General features: G+C 35.7%; 1 protein-coding gene across 1 annotated transcript in view; it reads right to left on the bottom strand.

Annotated features, from left to right (window-relative positions):
• Positions 1-2,355, bottom strand: part of LOC109232741 (F-box/kelch-repeat protein At3g23880-like) — a 3,543-nt gene extending 1,188 nt beyond the window's left edge. Inside the window, exon 1 of the mRNA XM_019398481.1 lies at positions 1,508-2,355. Within this exon, the coding sequence (XP_019254026.1) occupies positions 1,532-2,311 (780 nt within the window). The 5' untranslated portion in view covers positions 2,312-2,355 and the 3' untranslated portion in view covers positions 1,508-1,531. The remainder of the gene's footprint in view (positions 1-1,507) is intronic.

Here is a 2,638-nt window from a genome sequence, read left to right as displayed (position 1 = left end):
CCCCCCCCCCAAACCCAAACTTAAAATTTAGATTTTGCTGTATCCGATACTCGGATCCGTCCCCGTATAGGAAACCTGCACCCGAGTTCGAGCAACTTAAGAAACCTTGTCCCTCTCCAGCTCCAGTAAATCTAACTTGCAAAGAATTTCCACATACAAACCTTTTGGCTTCTTTCCCTTTTCTCCTTAATATTGTTCCACTAATGCACAATAAGTTACCTTGGGCTTTGCGGCATTTCTCCCTTGCTTCCTCAATTTAATGGCTCACAAAGGACCAATATCAACAAATTGAACCAAAATTTAAGTCAATGCATGTCTATCAAATTCTTGACATTGTTTCTTACACGGATTAGCTATTTTTCCTTGTTTGTATAGCTTGGCTACATTGACCTAATTTCAAATTTTCTGCGTATGATAGTAGATGGAGTAGTTGATATCATAACAAGTAGGAGTTACACTTGAAATGTACAAGAATTCATTAAAAAAGAAGTCAAATTTAAGACAACCTACATATGGTAAAAGAATTTACTATTGTAGGAACAATTTGTTATTTATCTGTATTGCTGTAAATTAAATAATAATCTTTCTGAAAACAGAAACAGAAAGTTAGTAGAAATTAAATTCCGAAAACAGTAAACTTCTTCAAAATAAATTCTGGAAAAACGTTATAGGAACAAATCGAGCCCACTGAATACACAGTGTGTCCTTAAGGAAATTATTCCCCTCAAGTACCCGAGGTTTTGGAATATATCCTCCCAGGATAGAACGATTTAACTCACCAGTGTATCGGTACCTAAAACTCTGGTGATCGGCGAACCACTCGATGGTCTTAAAACACACTGGAATATTTTGTGCAGAAGAAGAAGAAGAAGATTCAGAAAATTTCGTAAGTAAATATTCTGGGATTTGAAGGTCTATTTATACTTGGTGATGTTTCTGAAGAGGTTTGCAACCTTTCAGAATAGTCATGACTGTTGGAACAGGTGTGACCCTCTGAAGAGGTTTGCAACCTTTCAGAACAGTCATGGCTGTTGGAACAGGTGTGACCCTCTGAAGAGGCTTGCAACTTTTCAGAATAGTTATGGCTGTTGGAACAGGCGTGACACTGTTTCATAACAGCCATGGCTGTTGGAAATTTTTTTTCGCGGGAAATTTAAAACGAATTTAAATTAATCCTGGAAAGAAAAACGGGCTAGACCGGACCGGGTCGCGGGTCATCCCTCCATTTCTTTTCCCACCATTTTCCATTCACACCTCTTTTGTTGTTATTTATTAAATAACAAACCCATCACAATTGTTGTTTGAAAGACAATTCAAACAACAATTCAATGTCACTGACAAAGTGAAACACAATTCAACCTTTGATTGACCAGATAAGTAAAACAATGAGAAGACAGTCCTAAGGAAGATATACGGTGGCTTTGTAATATGCAATGCCTTGTACTAAATTTGACAAAGAAAACAGAATTTAACAGCATATTGAGGAAAATGTATAGAGAACTCTTACTAGTTATCAATTACACGATCGTCTTCATCTGAGCTTTTTCAACCTTCGTTGTTGTTGTTGTTGCATCCTTGTTTGTTTTGTAATAACGGGCCAAACTAGGCTTTCAATGTAGATATCTGCCTCATAACATTCACAAATATTTCTCCAAGAATCACTTTTTAGGCTATATATTCTAACCACAACTGCATGATCCAAAACGTTATAACTCGAACTATTGGAAATAACAACTACCTTATAATCATCATGAAGCTCATCATATCCAAAACCATACATAATATAATAACCACCTCTAGGATCAGGCAATTTCTTGAACTTCCTAATTGATGGATTCCAGAGAAGGAAATACTTTTGCTCAATAACAAGACAAACTAACCCATTAACACAACCCACAATACGAACATATCCACATGGTTTTTTCATAGGATAACTTAAGTCAAATGCCTCAGTAACAGAACCATAAAGTAAAGAACTAAGGGAACAATTCTTAAGCTTGAAATCAGGTGGATATGATTTCAAGATAACACTATGTTGAGTATATTCCTTACTATTAGCAGCTATACCGAGATGGGTGTAAGCAAATTCAGGGCTAGAGATTAAAAAAAGCCAAGATTTTGATACACACTTGAATCGTAGCAGAGATTTCACTGGTAGCCTAGAGAGTATTTCAATGATGAGTTCAATAGGGATTTCAAAGCTCAGTTCTTCCATTGAAATGGAAGAAACTTGAGCTTCAGATTCCATTTTGGGTTCCAACAATTTGAGCTTCAGTTGAGGTTTTGATGTTTTTTGTTGGGCTAATTTCATAAAAGTACAAGTGTACAAAATACATTTCAACCGCTTAGCCTAAAATAATATCTTCATCGGATGGCCCAATAAATGTTAACAATCAGTTCTTTTTCTGACAATATGATATCATTCACATGGTATGACAAGATCTTTTTTCAATCTCTCAGGGTTACAATTTTTTCCTCCCTCCCCCCACATCCCCCACATTCCCCCTCAAAAGTTTTATCTATGTCTTTGTTTCTTTTTCTTCCCAACTTAAATTCCAACAAATTATGTATTAAAATAAATAGTTTCTCCTTTTCTTTTTTCTTATGGCAAAACATGATTTTTCAATGAAATATTCCA

Source organism: Nicotiana attenuata, chromosome 9 (assembly GCF_001879085.1).
Source record: "Nicotiana attenuata strain UT chromosome 9, NIATTr2, whole genome shotgun sequence".
NCBI lineage: Eukaryota > Viridiplantae > Streptophyta > Magnoliopsida > Solanales > Solanaceae > Nicotiana > Nicotiana attenuata.
This window is presented reverse-complemented; position numbering and strand designations above follow the sequence as displayed.